Source organism: Lynx rufus, unplaced genomic scaffold (assembly GCF_022079265.1).
Source record: "Lynx rufus isolate CCGP_SWC_20201006 ecotype Redwood Valley unplaced genomic scaffold, mLynRuf1.p SCAF_17, whole genome shotgun sequence".
In the NCBI taxonomy this organism is placed as follows: Eukaryota; Metazoa; Chordata; class Mammalia; order Carnivora; family Felidae; genus Lynx; species Lynx rufus.
In genome coordinates, this window is record NW_025814831.1 from 3,209,766 (window position 1) to 3,231,807 (window position 22,042).

The window sequence follows — 22,042 nt, forward strand, 5'->3', positions numbered from 1 at the left end:
TGTCAGCACAGAGCCTGACACGGGGCTTGAACCCAGGGACCATGAGATCATGACCTGAGCCGAAGTTTGGACACTTAACTGACAGAGCCACCTAGGTGCCACTGGAGACTGAATTTAAATTGTAGGGCTATGACATGACAAACCAATTTTATGGAATTAGAAAGCCAATAAAAAACCTTTTACAGGATGCCTGGGCAGCTCAGTTAAGGAACCGACTCTGGATTTCGGCTCAGGTCATGATCTCACAGTTCATGAGTTCTGGCCCCACAGTGGGTTCCGCACGGACAGTGATCGTGGAGTCTGTTTGAGATTCTCTTTCTCCCTCTCTCTGCCCCTCCCCTGCTCACAGGCTCGCGCGTGCTCTCTTGCTCTCTCTCAAAATAAACGTTATTAAAAAACAAACAAAAACAAAAACAAAAAACCCTTTCACACAGGGTTTATTCTGATAGAACGCAAGGTCAGAGGATGGAGCAGACAAAACCCTTTGACCTCTGTCATGAGCTCCTATCCCCAGAACGGCACATACAAAAGCCTCCTAAAAGCAGCAGCAGAGCTTCCATGTGGGTCCCTCACTCTGGGGTTTTTTTTTTTTTTTTTTTGAGGTAGAGGGAGGGCTGTGTCACTGTTAACTTTGCAGGAAAAAAAAATGTGGTCACAGAATATCCCTCAGACTGTATATTCTCTGCAAATTCTTTCTAGAATTACTTCAGGAGTGCTAAGAATAAGAATTACTATATTAGGTCAGATAGAACACATTTCAATTCACAGAAAAGTTCCTGAAACTGAACAGACTTTAACAAATACTACCTATTTAAAGGGGAGATTTGTTAAGGATAGGGATTAAGAGATGGACTCAGATCAGCAATATAATTTTAGGCAAATACTAACTTTTCTTCATTTTTTTCCACCTTAAAATTTAGCTAGTACACGCAAAAGCATTTGGCACAGTCCTTGGCACAAGGTAAGGACTTGGTCAAATGTTCTTTATTGTCAGAGCCCTTTGAAGATGCACACCACATCCTTGGCCCCCACACCCCTGGCCCTCAGGCAATCAGATCTCCCAGAGTCCTGCACAGAACCCGTTAGGCATCTTCTGTCTGCGGTTTCTTGTCTGCACTGTCATCATTTGGTTTTATTTCCTCAGACTATGAGGCATTTCTATTTCTCAGGACCTGATACAACCTAAAGCTCAGATGTTTGTGGAATAACCAGAAACAGCCCTTGACACAAAAGATCGGGTCACTAATCTAGTGGGATGGGGTGCAGCAAGAAACCCCTTCAACACAGGTATTGAAAGTGATCTCTACAGGTGGGAGACTGGGCATGGTGGCCCGGTGGGGACAGCACTGCAGGTAGTTGAGAACACAGGAGTAAAATGTCTAGACCACCCTAACCCTACAATCTTAGGAACGCTCTGCAGTTTAACAATACTTACACTAGGGACAGTAGAGCTTTTCTTGCGTTCAGGAATGTCAGCCTTATTGGGATTACTTGCATTCCCAAGCATGGGGCTGGCTGGAGCAGTTCCCTTTCCTCCGACAGCACTGCCGCTTGTTTTCCGGGAAGGAATTCCGTCTTCTTTGAGGTCACTATCTGCAGTGCTGGTCTGACTCCTTTTTGGATACGCCACAACTGAAGGAATAGCTGGTCCAGCTAAAATAAAACAGTTTACTTTTTAAAAGCCAGAATATAGTTTTATATTTTAGTCTGTGAAAACCAACGTATTTAATAAGATGACCCAAGACTGCTATCATCTAAGAAAATACAAGACAGTAAAATCCTGTAAGAGATTTCCCACCATGTATAATGTCCTTCCTTATACAATGAATTCAATTTTGAAATTTCACTTTTGTCCCTTTATATTGAAAAATTAAAAAAAAAATCATTAGTAAGTTTGTATAGTATTTGTGCTTCAGAAATACCTTCAGGGAGAGTTGTCCACTGAAACAATCTCTACAGTGTTACTGTACAAATAACAAACAAACTAAGCGGGTGCATGTGTATCATGGCAGCGTGAACTACTTCACCTGGTACATCTGAGGGAACCTTAGTTATCCTTTTTTGTACACGAGATGCGTTCACCTTTTGGAACAGAACAGTACAGACTTATGGGTCATTACTTCTGAAGTGTTATCCTGGATCTTTTGTAAAGCATTCGGAATCTTCTAGATAAACAGGAATTTGAGTAGACAGGGAAAGGTGACACAGGCAGAGGAAAGCATGTTTCTCATGCAAGCGACAGGGAGGAAAGGCGGCAGAGGTTCCCAATCACACCCCACCCCAGGAGGAGTGTGCCTAGGTACATCCTGGATGGGCAATTAACCGATATCCTACAAAATAGCATCAGGAGAGTCTGATGGCAGCACAGGAAATCTGGAGTTCAAAGCATTTTGGAAATGAACAAACTCATATATAACTCATATATTCATTATGTATACTGTCCAGTGGTCATCTTCAAGAACGGCACCAAATGCTCATCATTTATAGTAGAAGAGACTTTATATGTTAGGTGTACTAAAAAGGGGTTGGGGTGGGGTAGAAGAAAACTACTTTTTGGACAAAATCTAAATGGTAAATCTATTTGGAACTGAATTAAAAGTAAACAAAAGTTTGTTCTTATTTATGGGAGGAAAAAAACTAAGCTTCCAGTTTGGGAAATTTACCACATAAGACAAAGAATTAACCAAGCATGCGTGATACTACCCTTAACACTTATCTTTCTTTGCAAAATCATGAGGCAGCTAAGGACATCCTGCACTTTCAGGGTTACTGCTGATCTGCTCTGAAACTTGGCTCAGACCGTATGGTCTCACCAGAGCCACTTGCGTCCGGGGCAAGTTGAGCTCCAACGCACATTTACCACCTGGTTGGTAAATCCGGGCCAACACCAGTCACGCCAGAGCAGTCCTGTCCCGAGGACTGTGTGGACTGCCTTTGCCAGCACAGCCACCTCCTCCACCGTGGCCTCCAGCTCCCTAACCCTGGTAATCACTGGTCTGGTCTCCATCCCTCATTCTCTCCTTTCCAGAATGTTACTTGAATGGAATCAATTTCATAACACCTTTTGAGATTTTTTTCCATTCCGTGTAGTTCCTTTGAGATCTATGCAAATGGTTGCACCTATCAATACTTTGTTCCTTTTTATTGCTGAGTAGTGTTCCGTGATGTGGCTGTCTCACAGAGAAATGTGATTTTTATGTAGTCAAACTTGGTAAACATGTCTTTTCTTTCATAACTATTAGCGGTGGGGTTTCGGTCAGAACGACCGTCACTAGTCCAAGTTACAACGCGAAAAGCAAATTATCTCGTGTTTTCTTTGACTATTTCCATGTTTTTCACATTTCCATCTTCATTCCAAGTGGAACCCACCCTTGTGTAAGATGTGAGAAATGGATACAGATTTATTTTTTTCTGATCACTACCAAACTGCCCCAGTGCCCCAGAGTAATAAGCCAGTGATTCTTTACTTTTTTTCCCCCTAAGACAAAGAACGCTTTGAAAATCGAACGAATATCACCTTTCCTAGAAAAATATGTGCACACATCCCAGGCGTTCACACCTGGGACCCAAATTAAGAACCACAGATAAAAGTTAAGTTATACTTTCATAGAACCAGGCCTATATAAACAGCTGGCATCTGGAAGGAGGAAACAAGGGGAGAAGGAAGAGGAAGGACAAGCTGAAAGCGGGGTTAGCTGTAGGCTTGTCTGCCTTTACTCAGTACCAAGTGAGTGTGCTTTACTAGACATTGCATTTGGAATCTACCTCATTCTTAGCCCTTAAAACTACACAGCCAGAGGTATAACAAAATCTTTCCTTTGCTGACCACCATCTTCATCCCCATAAAGAATAAAAAACAACACAGAATTGGGTGACTTTCTATATATACTTGGATTTCTGGAAATATTCTTTTTATGAAAATTTTTTGGTACTATTTTTTCTTTTTTTTTTTTTTAAGTAGGCTCCGTGCCCAACATGGGGCTTGAACTCACAATTCTGAGATTAAGAGCTGTGTGCTCCACTAATGGAGCCAGCGAGGTGGCTTTCATGAACTTTTTGCTATTAGAGGCTCCAAGAAGGAAGGATCGTTATCATCACACAAAGAGCACTCCCTGAGGCAATCAGTGGGTCAGTGGGCAGAGCCACGGGACCTGGCCCCTGAAGTCCGGGCATGCTGCCACAGGTACTCCCACATCCTTGTAACCCTGGGAGATGTGGTGGGCCCTCTTGATAAAATTGGAGGTTTGGTGAGTGTCTGACACTATGTCTAATGCTCTTCTTAGCTCTAAAATTTTCTGAAGTGGGCGAGAAAGGCATTACCAATCCAAATGGAATATATATGCTTACAGAAGAATTAACTTATTAAGATCGTCACTAGAGACAGGAGAAAACTCTATTGCCAGGTTTTTCCCCTCCAAGACTTTAGGAATAATTCCCTTTAAACTGGATGGTCCAGAGCAATCTGGAGGCATTTTGCTAAATGCCTTGTTGTCTAGAGGCGCTGAAAATCCCTCCTTAACAACTAATCTGAACATGGACAGAAACAGAGACCCAGATCAACACTTGGTTTACAAATGCGATGTGCACAATACCTAGTGTCAGAATGGGTCCTCGGCTCTCAGTTACGTCCTAGAATAGCAGACACACTCACAGTTTACCGGCAGCTTCAGTACATGGTGCTTCACCAGCCCAGACCACACAGACAGGCGGCACATCAACAGGAAGAGAAACGGACACTGAGCAAAGTGTCATCGCTCCTGGTACAAAGCCAAAGCTATCCACACGGGAATGTTCTGTGCCACCGTCAAGCGCCAAAACTCAAGGTGAAAGAATGAAAGCGGACAAAGTCCAGAGAAGGGAAATGAACTGAACAAAAAATAAATGGGTGTTCCGTGAGAGGATGTATTTTTATAATTTTTTTTTTAATAATTTTTTTTTTAACATTTATTTATTATTGAAAGACAGACAGACACAGAGCGTGAGCAGGGGAGGGGTAGAGAGAGGAGGAGACACAGAATTCGAAACAGGCTCCGGGTTCTGAGCTGTCAGCACAAAGCCCAACGTGGGGCTCGAACTCACAAACTGTGAGATTATGACCTGAGGCGAAGTCAGTCACTTAACCAACTGAGCCACTCAGGCGTCCCGAGAGGATGTATTTTTTTTTTATTTTATTTTAAAAAAAAAAAAAAATTTTTTTAACGTTTATTTATTTTTGACACAGGGAGAGACACAGCATGAACAGGGGAGGGTGAGAGAGAGGGAGACACAGAATCTGAAGCAGGCTCCAGGCTCTGAGCCGTCAGCACAGAGCCCAACACGGGGCTAGAACTCACGGACCGCGAGATCATGACCTGAGCCGAAGTCGGCCACTTAACCGACTGAGCCACCCAGGCGCCCCGAGGATGTATTTTTAAAAGTTAGGATCAGGCCAACTGGTCTAGGTTCCTGGATCTTAAAATGCTGGAATTAAAGAAATACCTGCAACATTAACATTCACAGGTTACAGGCGAATAAACACACATCCATGCTAGAGTGTCTGGATTCCAACACAGGGTTGCCTTGAAGGTAGAATAACTGTTAAATTTGGTACCCAACATCTCTCAGGGTCCCGAGTCTCATGAAAAACTCACTTCCATGGTGAATATGTTAAGAGTGAGGGTGTTCAGACACACCAATGGCCACAGTGCACCTGACAATGACCCAGGTCAAAAATTTAAACCAAGTAGGGCAAAACTGGGGTACTATGCATTCTCTATGGCCACGTGTAGCTACATAAATTTAACTTAAACAAAACTGAAAACCATTTCCCTGGTTCAAGTGCCCAACAGCCAAGTGTAGCTACTGGCTACTCTGTTGGACACCATCGATCCAGAACATTTTCATCACAGCAGAAAGTGCTGGACAATGATGCTCGGGAAAGTAAGTCTGATGCAGAGATGGGGAGGGGAGTGAACAGAGAACCAGAGACTGAAGCGAGAGTCCCAGAGGACTGAATGTACCAAGGAGATCCGAGCCTGGAGATGATCAGGCCAACACTGGCAGGACTGGTAGGAAATAAAAGTCCTGAAGGGAAATCAAGTCACTTTCCCACCCTGACAGGCCTTAAGCAAAAGGATGCTTCCCAACGTTAGGAGGCCTCTTGTGTAAGGGGAGACTCAAGGAAAACACAGTGGAACAGTCTCAAACTTACCATGGTCACTGTATCGCCTCTGCTTCTGGCTGGAAGAAACGCTTCTCTGCACCTTGTGGTGAGGAGACTGGCCAGTGCTGTTGTTGAGGTCACTGCTTGGCCTAACCTTAGCAAGTGAGAGATTGCTGCTAGAACTGGAGTCACTAGCATCCAGCTGAGAGAAAATGAGAAGAACAGAGCAAACCACAACACGGACCCAAATGGTACGTTAGGAAACTAAACTTCTCGTAACACATAAACCTCTCACAAACAGTTCATTCACAGATGAAGAAGCACCATGTACAAAAACGACAACCTTACATTTGGGCAGACGTATTTTTCTGACTGCTGAAAAGCTCATGAAAGGACGGGTATTTATGACCTTTTTAGGCTTTTTCAAATAACGTAAAACACTCTCTATTTACTTCACCTGATACTTTATATCACTTCCACACCATTAATGACCACAGGCTAACTTATGATGTTCATGTCTGTGACAACATCCAATGTTACAGTTACCATCTCAAAGTTGAAACAGGAGCTCCTAAAGGTGATAGCAGTTAGGTTCATCCTTTGCAGGCCAATTTCAAAATTACATACCCAATGTTATACATGTTAACAAAATAAACACTAAGAAAAGAGCTTTTGAAACTGATCATTTACATAAAAGTTGTATTAGCTTTTTCCAATTACTCTTACCTCTGAAGATTTTCTTCCCAACAACAAATATGTAGCTGTGATTTCATCATATTTCATTTTACTAAGAGATTCTTGAATTTCTTCTTGTGAATATCCCATTCCCACCATAATATCTAAAAGAAGGGCATAATACAGTTGATGTGTTTTGTCTGGATACAAAATCACTGTGTTAGATATTAAAATAATTTCCTTTACTCGACTCTAAACATCATAGATTTTCTAATTTAAATGGGCGGCTGGTTTACTTCTGAGTAACTAAGGGATAACACAGGAAACTACAGGTGAGTTCCTAATATGACAAAACAGATAAGCTGACTCATATAACTTATGTTTCGCTTCCCACCGTTCACATCTGAGGTGTATCCATACGAGTCAAAACAGAAATATGTCACTTGCACACACACAAGCATGGAGGCACAGAGTAATTACCTATTCTCTTCTGGTCTGAGATGTCCAGTTCTGGCTCAACAAATGGTTTCAGTTCATCTTCTTCGTGCCCTGCGTTGATCCACCTGTCCTTCATGATTTGCTGAAAGGTGAACTGTTCATTAGCAGCATAAAATAAAACATGCTAATAACCACAATATTTAGAAAAAATTATTTTCAACATTTCATGGATTACAGCTCAAAAGGTAACTTTAAAAAAATATTTCTGGGTGCCTGAGTGGCTCAGCCAGTGAACGTCCGACTCTTGTTTTCAGCTCAGTTCATGATATCACAGTCTTGTGAGATCAAGGCTCACAACCGGCTCTGTGCTGACAGCATGGAGCCTGCTTGGGATTCTCTGCCCACCCCCCCCCCCCCAATGCCCTGCATGCTCACGTGTGTGTGGTCACTCTCTCACTCTCAAAATAAATAAATAAACATCAAAAAAATGTTTTGGGGAACCTGGGTGACTCAGTCCAGTTGGGCGTCCAACTTCAGCTCAGATCTGATTCCACTGTTTGTGAGTTCGAGCCCCATGTTGGGGCTCTGTGCTGACAGCTCAGAGCCTGGAGCCTGCTTCAGATTCTGTGTCTCCCTCTCTCTCTGACCCTCTCCCACTCTGTCTCTTTCTCTCAAAAATAAATAAACGTTAAAAAAAGCTAAAAAAAAAAAAAAAAAGTTTTAATGCCTCAATTCCTGCTTTAAAAGCCCAGGGCAGTATTCTCATACAAACCAAGCAAAGTTCTACAAATACCTTAAAGACCCTCCAAAGTTGTTACTTACTTTGCACTTATGCAATTACCTCTAGAGTGCCTCGTTTTATTGGATTTAGCACCAGGAAACGTTTGAGAAGGTTTTCACAGTCTGTGGACATGTAGAAAGGGATTCTGTATTTCCCTCTTAATACTCTTTCTCTCAGTTCCTTTGGGGATGGAGGGAGGAAAGAAAACTAGTGAGTCAACTTTTAGGTTAAAAAAGAACCAGTGAGACCCCATGATACTGACAGATTCTTATAATATTAACCCTCATCATTTTATAAAATCTTTTGCATTCTGAAGAACGTGGATGCAACTGGTTCTAATACCTTTAGGTTCTGTCCATCAAAGGGGAGCGACCCGCTGACAAGAGTGTAGAGGATGACACCCAGGCTCCACACGTCCACTTCCGGCCCGTCGTATTTCTTGCCCTGGAAGAGCTCTGGGGCTGCATATGGAGGACTGCCACAAAACGTATCCAGTTTACTGCCAACAGTAAATTCATTGCTAAAACCAAAGTCAGCTATTTTAATGTTCATATCAGCATCTAACAATAGATTTTCGGCCTAGAGGGAAAACATCAAGACAAAAATGAAATTTAACCAAAATAGAATTAGAACTGCGATAGAATTAGGCATTTCATAAAAGCTGTCTGTAATGATATCAAGTTAATATATCCTAATGAATAAAATGAGAAAACATTCTTTCTAGAGAAAAAAAAAAAAAAACAACCCTGAAGATAATTAGAATTTCTAATTCTTTTTTTTTTTTTTTTTAAGTAATTGCCACGCCCAATGTGGGCTCAAACTCACAACCCTGGGACCAAGAGTCAGATGCTCTACTGATTAAGCCAGCCAGGTGCCCCAGAATTTCTAATTTTTTTGAACATTAACAACCAGTATATAATAACCAGGTATAGATTAACTGGCAATAATTTAAACAACCAATGCCCATGATAAAAAAAAAAAAAAAAAAAAAAACAACCCTTGAAATAGCTTTTCAATTAATAATGATAAACAGCTTTTAAAAAATGAAAACTTGTTTTAAGTGGACAACCATGTTTCATAAAAACTGCCAAAGAGCTGTGCAATGGCTATTATTGGGGAGGGAGAACCTAGGCCTCATAGAAGATACAGAGCCAGCCACTTTCATTTATTTCAACAAACATTTACCACGTGCCAATCACATACCAGGAACAGACATGGTGTCTGGATGTACAATGATGAATAAGATAGATGGGGTCTTGCCCTCAAAGAGCTCATAGGTTGGAGGGGGAAAGGCAGAAAGTCAAGTAGCCACACTCTGACCTGAGTGCCAAGACAGGAGGTGTGGGGAGTTGTGGGCCTAGCACTGAAGGAGCAGAAAGGTCTCCTAGAGGGGCGAAATCCAAGCCACTGCCTGGAGGCTTGGTCAATAGTAGTGGGCGTGTTGGCCCGCAGAATACAGTCTGAAAACCCAGGAGGAAAGATAGACCATGTTTTACTCAAGAAACTGAAAGACAGTATATGGAAAAGAGGTGCAGGGGATATGGCGATGGCTGAATCACAAAGGGCCAGCTGAGTGACTGGTAGGAAGTTTGAGTTTTCAACCTAATGGCAATGGAAAGCCATTAAAGAGTCACTCAAACAGGAAAGCGACAATGTTATTTGTGTTCTTAAAAGACCACTGTGGTTGTAGTGTGTAAAACAGACAGGACAGGGAGAAGCAAGATTGGAAGCAGGGAAGACCAAGCAAGAAGCTAGTGTACAAGATGCTGGTGGTCTAGATGAGAACAGCGGTAACAGGGACAGAGAAGAGCGTGCTCAAGACAGGTTTAGCACAAGGGCCTGGGGGCCGAGAGGGCAGCAGAGCAAAGGAGACTGAGGCACCGAGGGACACAAGCACCAGAACGAGAGGTGAACATTCTGGGGCAGCAATGAAGAAGGCAGGCTGTGGACCTGAGCAGGGGCGCAGGTGGTGTGGTCAGACAGCTGGGCACCAGACTGCAGAAGACAGCTCTGGCTGCAGGCATGGATCCAGGACTCGCCAGCACGCAGGTGGCTGCTGCAGCTACCAGCACAGGTGCGAAAGCAGCACGGTGGGTAGGGGAAACGGGGAGGAATGTGGACAACGTTTGGGGAGATATGTGGCAAAGGCGGAGAGAGAAAACGGAGGGCATCTGGAAGGGGACGTGGGGTGAAGAGGGGTTTTGGTGGAAGGTGGTACAGACTTGAGCGTGTTTTTGTAAAGGCTGCTGGTGAGGAGCCAGCAGGTAGAGAGGGCGGATGAAGAAACAGGAGTCAGGACCCAGGACCCAGAGGCAGGGCCTGCAGGGCCAACCTACTGACCGTAACAACGGGAAGGGGGCATGTGGTACAGCTTACTCTGGGAAACCAAAGGAGTTCCTGCCTGGTGGAAACTAGAAAACCTTATCCTATGCCAAGAGCGAGGGCAGAGGTGAAGGAAGGATGGTGCAGCAGGTCTCCAACGGCACTGCTGTGAACAGAAGACAATGCTGACCAGAGAAACAGAGGGGGCCAGGTGGCGCGGAGGGCACTGTCCACGTGACAGCACACGTCTCGGAGGCCCCCAGCTGTCTGGCAGCATGATGGTTTTTCTCCAGAGACCAGCTATGAGCTACGTTAATTGAAATGTAAAATATTTTTAATAAACTTCCCACTTCTTTCTTTTTAATACCAAAACCTGATTAAAAGGATCAATTATTAGAGGATTTATTTTTTTCTTATTTAATAACACAGTCTAATCTGTGACCGCTAGGAAAACTGAGTGCATGCAGACAGAGCACACGCTCACAGACTAAGGGCCCCGCAACTCACCTTGAGGTCTCTGTGAACAATCCGCTTTTGGTGGCAGTACTGGACTGCAGACACTATCTGCACAGGAGAGACACAAGGTTATTAATCATCATGAAGAAGAAAAGACTCCGTTGATGTTCACACATGCCAAATACTTAGTGATCACCTGAATGTGTGGATCTCTGAAAATAATTTTCGTGTGCTTTGAGCTTTCCAATTCGGAGAAATTCAGGGGTGAGGGTGAGAAGAGAAGGGTGAGGATGTTTTTGCTGCTCTCTAGTTTTAACTGTAAAGTCTCCTTTGGGACCTACCCCTTGACATTCCGGTTCTTTGGGAATGGTGCCAGGGTCCAACAAATCACCAGGATCTTGAGGACCCTCTTTGTCCCCAGACCCAGGATCGGATGGCTCGGGTGCAAGCTTCCCATACTCATGTAATTAACCAAAACCAAACTGGCAGCTACAGACTATCAATGGTCAGGCGTCCATCCAGGTCGGGTCTCCTCTGTTAATCACTTCTCTTCCCAGTCAGACTGCTCCTTATAACACTCTCTTCCTTTTAGCTGATGCGGTGCAAAGACAGCAAAACTTACTTCACCTCTCTGAGGATCAGTTTCCTCTTCCTCAAAGTGGAAGAGCAAATGTTGTAACGTGTGAACTACAAACCATGGAATGGTTGTGTGCTCCATCGGTCAGGGTCCCTTCCACACTCAGCAAATGGTATGCTTTCATTTAGTCCACTTTGGATTATTCCTGTGATTAGTACTGCTGATTAAACAACTATTTTGCTGAAATTTCACACTTCTGCCTAACTTTTTAAGAAGTCTCCTTTTCTAAATATGAAAGTTTTAGATGCTCATTATAGAAATTTTAGGAAATACAGAAAGGTATATATAAGTACATGACTGATAACATCTCTTGTTGTTTTACTGTATCTGCTTCTAGTCTTTTCGTTGGTATTATGCCTGTGTAACTATGTATGACCACATATACACAAAACTGGGGTTCTAAAGCTTTCTCCAGATCATCATCAGCTTTTAGTTGTAAGCCCCACACACCCACCTACACTGGACATAAACATTCAGAGAGGCTGTTTTTTAAGGAGGCTCCGCACCCAGTGTGTGGTATGAGCTCACTGAAGAGTCGCATGCTCTACTGATTGAGCCGGCCAGGCACCCCAGGCTGTTTTATCAATTTGCATTTTGGTTCAAAACAAGCATCAAGGAGAAGCTGGACTGGGGTTAGGGTGAGGTGATGCCAAAATCAGGGCTTCACTAAGCAGCCTCATACTTCATAAAGTGAATAGTCACAAGATCAGATCAGATCCACTTATAACCAACAAAGAATAGAAAATTTCTAATGGTAAAATACGGTTTAGAACACTTGTTACCTTGGATTAGCATTTACACTTGTTCTAGTCTGTCTGCATGAAAACTGAGAAAATGACATCGCTTTGTTTTCCCAAGACAAACACGTTTATTGCCTGAAACACAGGTAGAGTTTACCTTCCTTCTGCCTGATCTGATTTTCCCTCTCCCGCCATACTGAGATTCCCCTACAGGTTATTTCCAAACTCTGTTTTTGAACCAGATTTGACCATCTCCCATCCTTCCTCAAAGAGATCACAGAACTTCTCCTACCTTAGAACAAGTGAACCTAAAGCCACAATAGCCTGAAAATGGTCAACTTTAAATCACTGCGGTATTTTTTGCATTCTTTTAAGCTAGAAACAATTCTTTCTTTAAAAAAAACAAAAACAGAAACTGAGGATCTGTGTGTTTTCCAGATTGAAATATGAACACAAGCCTAATTTGCCTCTAGCCAGACAGGAGACAACAGAGGCAGCAACGTTACCAACCCCCTAAGAAGAAGGTGAGGAAGGAAGACGGAGCCGGGAATCTAGTCTTTCTCTCTGAAAACAACAGAGCTCTTGTTCAAAAGCTTAAAACCACACAAGCAGTCACTAGGAGGAGAATGGCGAAGGAGACATCACCTGCTAACGGATGTGAAAAGAAAGGCCTATTTCTGACACAAAACATGATCCTACCGAGTGTACTTTTTGTACGGCATACCTTCTTCTTTGCCACAAACAGGAAAACGTATTCAAGTAAGGATGGCTTATAACCTTTTGGAAAGCATGGCTATTCGAATCAGAGCAAAGAGGAAACACCAGTATCTCACTTGATCCTTCCAGGCTTAAGTGAGGGGTCTTAAGGAAATACTAAGGCAAGAAGAAAGAATAACATTAAATTGTAAGCAGTGTAAATCAAGTCATTCGTAGGAAAGGCACATACACTATCTTTCCTGGACAAACTAATAGGTTCCTCAAATAAAGAACTCAGAATTTCTGCAGAAATTTTAAAATAACTGAGCAAGTGCCTCAAGATTTGGGGTAGTTGATGTCCAAGCCCCTCTGACAAGTGAGACCCCGCCAGGGGGCTGGGTAGAGACGTAAGAAGTGAGGGGCGGTTACAGGGTTAAGCACCGAGCTGCTTCCTTGGAGAAGGTCAGGCTCAAACCTGTTGTTGCTGGCTGGCGCTAAGCAGCCCGCTCCTCACAGTCAACAGACCACATTCACATAAATGTGTGCAAGTTAGACAGATTCATCTGAGTGGGAAGGAACTGAAGTTTTAGGAGGAAAGAAAAAAAAAATCTTGGCTTTTAAGGGGCCAATTTACAAAAATTAAGAGTACAGTTATGGGAAGGGCCAAACAGGCTTGTCTTGTAATAAAGAGAACCTTGAGCTTCCCTCCACAGACCACAGAATAAAATGATAGGAGAACTGGAAAGTACTTCAAAGTTTATCATCAAGTACAAATTCCAATTTTTGAGCTAGAAACACTGAGGATATGAGAAGTTAAATAATAGCCAAAAGTTAGTTTCAAATTTTGATATTTAATAGGTTTTAATTCAAAGTATCATTAGTATTTAAGCTTTTAAATTAAATTTAAGGAACAGAAGTTAATCTGAGTAGCAAGTTCTTAACTGTAAATACCAGACTAAGCAAAAGAGGCAACTGTTAAAAGAAATCTGGAAAATCAACTAAAATTGTCTTTCCAAATATTATGAAATCTTTAAAGACTACTGTCTATACCTCTACTGTGGCAACCTTATAGATAAATAAAACAAAAAAATTAAAGGTTCCGAAACGAGGCTATACTGCCGTCTAAATACAGAACTGATTGATGTCTAGCGAAGTACAGAGTTAATTTAATGTTTTTATTTGTTTTGACAGAGAGAGTGCACGTACATGTGAGTGGGGGAGGGGCAGAGAGAGCAGGAGGGAGGGAGGGAGAGAGGGGGAGAGAGAGAGAGAGAGAGAGAGAGAGAGAGAGAGAGAGAGAGAGAGAGAGAGAGAGAGAGAACGAACCCCAAGCAGGATAGAGCCTCATGCGCTCGATCCTAGGAACAGTCAGATCATGACCTGAGCCAAAATCAAGAGTCAGACGCTTAATTGCCTGAGCTCCCCAGGTGCCCCAGTACAGAGTTAGTTTAAAAGCAGTAAAGGGGGTGCCTGGGTGGCGCAGTCAGTTAAACGTCCAACTTCAGCTCAGGTCATGATCTCAGTTTGTGGATTCAAGCCCCACGTCGAGCTCTGTGCTAACAGCTCAGAACCTGGAGCCTGCTTCTGTTTCTGCGTCTCCCTCTCTCTCTCTCAAAAATAAGAAACATTTAATTAAATGAAGGAAGGAAGGAAGGAAGGAAGGGAGGGAGGGAGGGAGGGAGGGAGGGAGGGAGGAAGGAAGGAATAAATGCGGTAAAGTATCCTGCTCCTTTTCTGTGTCTATATCAAGGATGGGCAAATCATGGCCTTCAGGCTAAATCTGATCCACCACTTGTAAATAAAGTTTTGTTGGAACACATTCATTGGAGCATATTCTTTTACAAACTGCCTACAGCTGTTTTTGTGCTACAACAGTCAAGTTAAATGGCTGTGACACAGGCTGTGTGGCCCACAAAGCCTGAAATGTTTACTCTCTGGCGCTTTACAGAAAGAGTTGCCTGATTTGTAATCTAAAAAAATAGGAGAATATAACGATTAAGAATTTGAGTTTTTGAGTCAGAGGACCTGGGTCTGAATCACTGGCAGGTCTGCTACTTGCCAGACGTCATATTTTGGGCAAATTATTTAATCTTCCTGTGCCTCAGTTTCCTTATCTTTAGCAAATGAGCACAAGACCCCTTAATTCACAAAGGCTGCAGCAAGATTCACATTAATGTAGATAAAGCACTTATCCCAATATCCGGTAGGTAATGATCCATCAGTAAGTAGTGATTATGATTAGTAAAAACAGGGAAGTTAGGTCACCTTTATATTTAAAACCTGCTTATTAAAATGAGCGTGTCTTTGGGGCACCTGGGTGGCTCAGTCAGTTAAGCATCCGACTTCGGCTCAGGTCCTGATCTCATGGTCCGTGGGTTCGAGCCCCGCGTCGGGCTCTGTGCTGCCAACACAGAGCCTAGAGCCTAGAGCCTGCTTCGGCTCCTCTGTCCCTCTCTCTCTTTGCCCCTTCCCAGCTCGTTCTCTCCCTCTCCCTCTCCCTCTCTCAAAATAAATAAATAAACTTAAAAAAATAAAATGAATGTGTCTTTGAAGAGCAGGGTGAAGACAAAACTAATAATGAACTGTGGGACTGTGATACTCCTCTTGCTAAAAACCGGGAGATGGTTTTAATTAATGCAATCATAGGTGTTTTGAAAGACTAGATTTTTGAGGCTCAACTGTCAAAAGTAAGGTTAAGCGTGAGACTAAAATTCTGATAAAGCTAGAAATAGAACCCACAGTCATTTCTAGCACAGTGCCTTAGGCATGAAAGGCACTTAATGAATTTTTGTTGACCCGAATGGCCAACCCCCTGCTCCATCCAATGGGACTTATAAGCATTTATTGAGGCAAACACTCTTTGCTTCAGGGTTTAAGCAAGATAACTTTATTAAATTAATAAACTGGAGGTGCATCAATTCATACCTGTCTAAATTTAGCTCTTGCTTCTTTTTCCTTCATTCTTCCATGTGCAACCAAATAGTCAAACACTTCACCTAAAATTGAGAAAAATGAAAGTAAGCAGAAGTCCTACTTTGCAGCACTAATTTTCCTATAAATTGATATTTCACTTTTAGGAATGCTCTAATTTTTATTTTTAAATCCAGGTTTGAAGATAAACAGAAACATGGATTTTGAACTAAGTTAGCCTTAAGTTTAACTATAGGCAAAAGGTTCATTGATAAAATCTTTAAGCTAGAGAAAACGCTTACAATTAAAATCTCTTATGTTTATACAACTTTTGTTTTAAGCATTATGCTTTCAATGTGCTTTCACAAAAACTGAAAACTAACATGGGAAAGTGATTTGTGTTAAAAGAGGATGACACCTTCATTGTAGGATTATGATAAAAGCAGTTCCTTTCTTCCTTCTTTCCAGAAGTATTTACTGAGCGCCTACTAGTTGCCAGGCACTGCTCTAGGCTCTGGGGAAAGACGGCAGTGAACAGAGCGAAGTCCCTTTCCTCGTGGAGAATTTACAGTCTAGCAGGGAGAGACAATCAGTAAACAGGCGAAGAGCATCTTGGCTGACGAGGACGGTGGAGCAGACGCGGGGAAGTACGCAGAAAGTGTGTGTGCATGTGCAAGTGCTTTGCTGACTACTGTCAGGGGGTGGACAACGTCCTTGTCTGGGAGAAAGAGTCCGGGCAAAGAACAAGGAAGCCATGTGGCCGAAGAACCATGAACAAGGGGAAGGGCACAGAGATGGGAAGAAGGGGTGAGGTCGTAAGAGTCCCACAGGCTTTGCTCTGAGTAAGAGGAGAAGCAGGGGAGAGTGTGAAATGACTGACCCCTTAAAAGGGTCACTGTGTCTGGGGGGAGGGTTGGGGAAGGTTGGGGAAAGAAGGGAAGGACAAGTGGGCGTAGCGCAGTAATCAGGGCAAGAATGAGGGAGGCTGGGCCTCAGTGGGAAGTGGTGGTAGTCAGGATGCGGCGGGAAGTTCGAGCCAACAGAACGTGCTGGTGGACGTCTGGCTGGTAGTTTACACAGTATTGGTTCCTCAGCAAAAAGGTGACACTACAGAAAATGTATCAGAATTGCCAATTGCTTATCAATTTGGAATAAAGAAACAATACCTCAAATCAACAGAAAAGGGTATTAATTTAGCAAATTAGACATAAAATGTGTTTGGGAAAGCATCCCATCTACTTCATACAAATAAAGAATATTTCCATCAGCTTAGTGACAACTTTCAACTAAAAGATTTTTATACTTAAAAAATGCTTAGTTTCAGAACATAACAAATACTTCTGGGGAAAAAGTTGCTCTGAATTGCACATTAATATCTCCAACTTCTAAGCTTCTAGCCCTGACTGAAACATTTTTAAATAATGGATGGGCATAAATACTGTATTTTCAAGTTCTCATTTGACTGCATAATGATCTTTTCAAAGGCATTACATAATGTTAATTTACACTACACGATTCGTGTTAACTATGATGAATTATGAAGTTAAATGTCAGCTAAGTAAAATGTCAGCATTTTCTAAGCGAATGACCTTTCTATTTGCAGAACAGTATACAATGTCAAAACAAGTGGTTAAAAAGTGAAAACCACTAAAGATATGTGCATATCCTATGAAAAACGGTTTTGACTTAAAAAAATTAATGGATTAATTAAACCCACTAGTTGTTGTAGAGTAACATGGAGAAAGGTCTGTCAATATAATTTTAAAATAGTATTTTTATAAATTCAAAATTTATAAATTATAAACCTCTTAAGAGATTTGGAACCATGAAGTCACACTCACAATTACTAAGTTACAAATCAGGAATTCAACTTATAAATCAGGAATTCAACCCAGATCTCTTTATTTTCCTCATTAAAAGCGTATTAGCACTCAGATTAAGTAGCTAAACTGAAAAGCTCAAAAGGCAATTTATTAGGAAAAAGAGAGCAAATAGTGGCTCTCCCCACCCAGGTCAGGGACCATGCAGTTTGACAGGAAGCCCTTCGTCCTAGCTCAGGTCCTGCCACCACCTAGCAGTGGCGCTGCTGGCACAGAACAACCTATCAGAGCTTTACTTTAAAAATTACTTAAAATTTTTTTGTGGGAGCACCTGGGTGGCTCAGTCAGTTAAGCGTCCAACTTCGGCTCAGGTCATGATCTCACAGTTCGTGAGTTTGAGCCCCTCGTCAGGCTCTGTGCTGACAGCTCGGAGCCCGGAGCCTGCTTTGGATTCTGTGTCTCTCTCTGCTCCTCCCCCCGCCCCATGCTCTGTCTCTCTCTCTCAAAAATGAATAAACATTAAAAAAAAAAATGTGGGGCTCAAACCCACAGATTGTGAGATCACGACCTGAGCTGAAGTCGGACGCTTAACTGACTGAGCCACCCAGGCGCCCCCCAAAATTACTTTAAATTAAGTAAATTAATTTACTTTAAAAATTAAGCAGTTACCTTGGATGACTTCTAAGATTCCTTCCAATTCTAAAATTCTATGATTCTACCAAACTGAAAAATACCAGGCTAGGGAGGAGTAGGTAGTCAATTTATGAAACTCTGGGTTGTTCCAAATGGCAAATGTATCAACAATAAAACAGATGTCCTGGAGACAGTGCTTTGTTGAGCTGATTAAAACAGCCCAAGCCAGAAAACCACATCACCAATGAACAGTGCCCGTTACAGCGCTGAGCCCCGCACTGAGCCCTCAAAGGAGGGCTGTGTTAGCATGTCCACTAAGAGGCTCAGAGACATGTTAATTTATCAGGTCACACTGTCAATGAGAGGCACTGGCTGGACTGACCCCACGTCTGTGTTTTTAAAAGCCCACCCTCTTTCTACTAAAAGTGGATGTTTCTAAGATGTTTTTGCCTTGCCCCTACAGAAGAGCAATCTCTATGACCCCTAAAATACATGGGAACAGAAAGCCACGACCAACTGACCACTCAGGAGAGGCTATCGACTGTCAGAAGGCTCGGGCTCCAGGCCTGACAGCGTGACCACAATGACTTCCCAGCCTCCATTTCTTCAAGGGTAAAAAGCCCATCCTTCACTGCCTGGCCACATCAAGGAGTCATTGTGAAGGTCAAAGGAGATCAGGTAAGAGAAAGCACTTGTGCGCTGCAGAAGCTACACCAATGAAAAGGTTATGAACATAATTCTGTAACACAAGTAGAAAGCATTAGAATTCCATATAGATTTTTGGTTCTGCAATTAAGTTTCAGTTCTTCCTACTACTCCTTAATTGTGGAAAATCCCAAATAATTCTCAAATCAAACATTTAAACTCTAAATCAGACAACTAATACTGAATTAGGGGTACGAAAAAGTAGTGTCAAAGGTTTGCCTATTGTAAACTCATTCTTGCCCACAACAGGTTGACAATCTTTTCATTGCAAAGAGGCTGTGACTCAATTTTCTGACTGATCAAAGTGCTAACAATAAAATAAAACTCTACTGTAATCAAAACAGTCAAAGCTATACTGCAGAGTTAAGCAGAATATGTCCCCAGTAATTTGTAATTTCATAAATGCAGCTCAGTTCTTATTTGCTGAGTATCTGCTATGTGCCGGGCACTATGTAGAGGTAGGAGCATGCAAGGACCAGTAAGAAAGCTTCCGCCGTCGAAAGACAAGGAGACTCACATGTGGTCCAAAAACTACAAGCCTAACCCAACCTCAACCCCAAAATGACAATCTTTGTAAAAGACAATAGTTATATACATGCATTTCAGAAAAATGGCTATATGTATACAACCCTGTAGGCAAAAAATGACTAATCCTTAATCTTTAAGGAAAATCTAAATGTATGCACTGCAACCACCATTTCTGGCCTTGGGAAAGAGGAACACCAATGACATTATTATCTGATAAAGAAAACCATCCAATATACAGTACACATTTATTTCAAACAGGCTAAGGCACTGATATATTTAAAAATTCAAGTTCTTAAAATAAACAAAATGTGGTGTATGTATGTATATACATAATGGAATATTATTCAACCTTAAAAAGGAAGGAAATTCTGACACATGCTACAACATGGATAAACCTTGAGGACATTGTGCTGAGTGGAACAGACGAATCACAGAAGTATTGTATGATTCCACTCCTATGAGGTCCCTAAGAGGAGTCAAATTCATAGAGACAGAGAGAAGAATGGGGGGTGCCAGGGGCTGGGGAGGAGGAGAGGGAGGTTAGTGTTTAATGGGGACAGAGTTTCAGTTTGGGAAAATGAAAAGTTCTGGGGATGGATGGTGGTCACGGTTGCACAACAATGTCAATGTACTGAATGCCACAGAACTGTACACTTAAAATGCTGAATTTTATGTTATGTACATCTTGCCAACAATAAAAAAATCCAAGTTTTGGATATCATCACTTATTAATGCTAATAGTGAAGTACTTAATAGCAACCCACAGAAGAGCCAAGACAGCTTTCCTTCCTGATCCCCTGCTGCTGTATTGCAACTCTGGACGGTAAATGAAACCCGAACAATCATCCATACGGGCAGTGTGGTTGCGCATTCTTCTAAAAGGGAGAAAGGAAGAAAAACCTTTTAAAATTCTTACCTCCGCTTGCATACTCCATGATTAGGTACAGTGTTTTGTCAGTTTCAATGACTTCGAACAACTTCACTGGGGGAGGGGAAAGAATACAGGAAAAAAAGAAACAAATGTCTTTATGCATATACAATGTACATATAAACTGTAACTATGAACGGTAACTTTTTCCCCGGTTAAAGATTTTTATAACTGGCCTTCTTCAAAGAATATTCTTTGGGAATTTTATCACACACAACAACTGACTTTTAAAAGCATGGAATTCCATAAGAACAATTTCTGGGTGCTCAAGTGATGTGACTCTGGCATGCACTCAGCAGCCTAGGCAGTGCACCTGTGCATATCTCCTCCATCCTCGTCCTGTGCTGTGTCTACACTGGCTAGCTGCCTGCCTTCCCAGCAGCTCCGCCTTTCCCCTCAGGAAGAGTTCTTATTTCATGTCTAACCTGCAGGAGCTGCTTAGATCTACTCTACTCCTCCAAGTTTAAGTCTGTTCACTTGTCATTATGGCTTTAAGGGTATACAGAACAATTCCACGTGAGATTTCTGTTCACTTGTTCTCAGAGAAGAAGGTTCTTTTGTTACTATTCTGCAGCCAGAGATGGAAAATATTAGAAGGGATTATGCTATCATTAATTGAAAAGAACTTTTTAAAGAATTATTTACAATGGGTCAATGTGACTGCGCTATAGCAGTCTCTTGTTACAGATAAAAATAATACTTCTATTACTGCTAATTTACCAAACCAAATCAAATCAATCAGAAATATACACATTTAAAAATCAAACTGAAGTACATGCCTAAAACTACTGAATCACTTTTTCCATATCTACTTTATTTTGGTAATGCATACTTGAAAGTTCAACTTACCAAAAAAAGGGGGAGGGTGTGCTAGTCTCTTTTACTGCAGACTATTTTCTGATACTTTAATATAGAGCATCAGACCAAATAAAGTGTCTAACATAGTATGCAATGTTTGTTGAGCTGATGAATAAAACTATTATATCATTTCTTTTTTTTTTTTTAATTTATTTTCAAGTTAGTTAACATATAGTGTAGTCTTGGCTTTAGGAGTTGTATCATTTCTAAAATGTTATATTCAGGTTGTCAGGAAAAAGAATTTAAAGAAATTTAAGGCATATATGCTGGTAAACCATCAACATTATCAATGCAAATACTGGCTCTTCTGCAAAAGCTCTCTGAATCCAATACAAATTTAAAATTTTAGAAATTCATACCTATTATCAAAGATATGTTATTTAGGAGTAAGTAGAGAGAAGTCTAATCAGGGCACAATTTAACTAAATAAAACACAAAATATGTTTAAGTTAGCAAGTTCTAGGCTGCTGTGATTGGTTATTTGGTGCAAAGCTGGAATCTGAAATCGAGAGTTAGCTAACCACAAAGGGCTGAAATGAAAAGTAAGGAAATGTTTTCTTCCCACTATTATATTCCTTGTTCTACTTCTCCTAACATATATTTATTGATTCTAAGATTTTCACATTTTAACTAATATCACTAATAATAAGATGATGACTTGGTAGCATTTTTTTTTCCTTAGCAGTATGTGAAACTAATAATGCCTTTTAAATAATGTGGCTTAGACCTGATGAAACAGGGTGTAAGCTTTTCCCTCCTGTGGCTCCATTTTA

The 22,042-nt window shown here is 41.7% G+C and overlaps 1 protein-coding gene across 6 annotated transcripts in view; it reads right to left on the reverse strand.

Annotated features, from left to right (window-relative positions):
• The window catches only part of MARK3 (microtubule affinity regulating kinase 3), a 113,663-nt gene that overhangs the window by 19,267 nt on the left and 72,354 nt on the right, over positions 1-22,042 (reverse strand). For 3 of the 6 annotated variants that reach the window (XM_047080017.1, XM_047080018.1, XM_047080021.1), the window contains 9 exons: positions 20,400-20,465; positions 15,813-15,883; positions 10,866-10,922; positions 8,379-8,615; positions 8,097-8,216; positions 7,298-7,397; positions 6,869-6,981; positions 6,191-6,344; positions 1,436-1,653 (listed from right to left, as the gene is read on the reverse strand). In XM_047080017.1, the coding sequence (XP_046935973.1) occupies positions 1,436-1,653; positions 6,191-6,344; positions 6,869-6,981; positions 7,298-7,397; positions 8,097-8,216; positions 8,379-8,615; positions 10,866-10,922; positions 15,813-15,883; positions 20,400-20,465 (1,136 nt within the window). The remainder of the gene's footprint in view (positions 1-1,435; positions 1,654-6,190; positions 6,345-6,868; positions 6,982-7,297; positions 7,398-8,096; positions 8,217-8,378; positions 8,616-10,865; positions 10,923-15,812; positions 15,884-20,399; positions 20,466-22,042) is intronic. The other 3 variants (XM_047080019.1, XM_047080020.1, XM_047080022.1) reach the window with 2 other exon arrangements.